A 309-nucleotide genomic window follows, 5' to 3' on the forward strand; every position below is an offset into this window, starting at 1 on the left:
CCTGGGTCCCATCTCCCCAGCATCACCAGGGCTGACATTGGGTGTTTGTCCCTCCAGGTGAGCAGCTCCAGGCAGGTAAGTGCTGGCATCCCCTCTGCGCCCTGCACCACCTATCTCACCCTTGGCACAACAGGGCCAAATCCTGCATGCCCTGCACCCACGGGTGCTCAGCACCTAGAGGAGGTGGCATCTTCTCAGAGGGTTTCCCCATCCATGGACACCCAAGCCGTACCCAAGCCACCGGGGATGGGGGATGAGCGAGCAAGTCGGTGATGCTGCTGGTGTCCCTGGGGCACGGGTGCCCCCGAA

General features: G+C 63.1%; 1 protein-coding gene across 1 annotated transcript in view; it reads left to right on the top strand.

Moving 5' to 3' along the window:
- Positions 1–57: 57 nt before the first annotated feature.
- The window catches only part of LOC104163841, a gene marked incomplete at its 5' end in the record, with an annotated part of 3,479 nt that continues 3,227 nt past the window's right edge, over positions 58–309 (top strand). The window contains one exon of the mRNA XM_009702968.1: positions 58–83. Coding sequence (XP_009701270.1) covers positions 58–83 — 26 coding nt within the window. The remainder of the gene's footprint in view (positions 84–309) is intronic.

The sequence above is a fragment of the Cariama cristata genome, unplaced genomic scaffold (genome assembly GCF_000690535.1).
Source record: "Cariama cristata isolate BGI_N322 unplaced genomic scaffold, ASM69053v1 scaffold15606, whole genome shotgun sequence".
Taxonomy (NCBI): domain Eukaryota; kingdom Metazoa; phylum Chordata; class Aves; order Cariamiformes; family Cariamidae; genus Cariama; species Cariama cristata.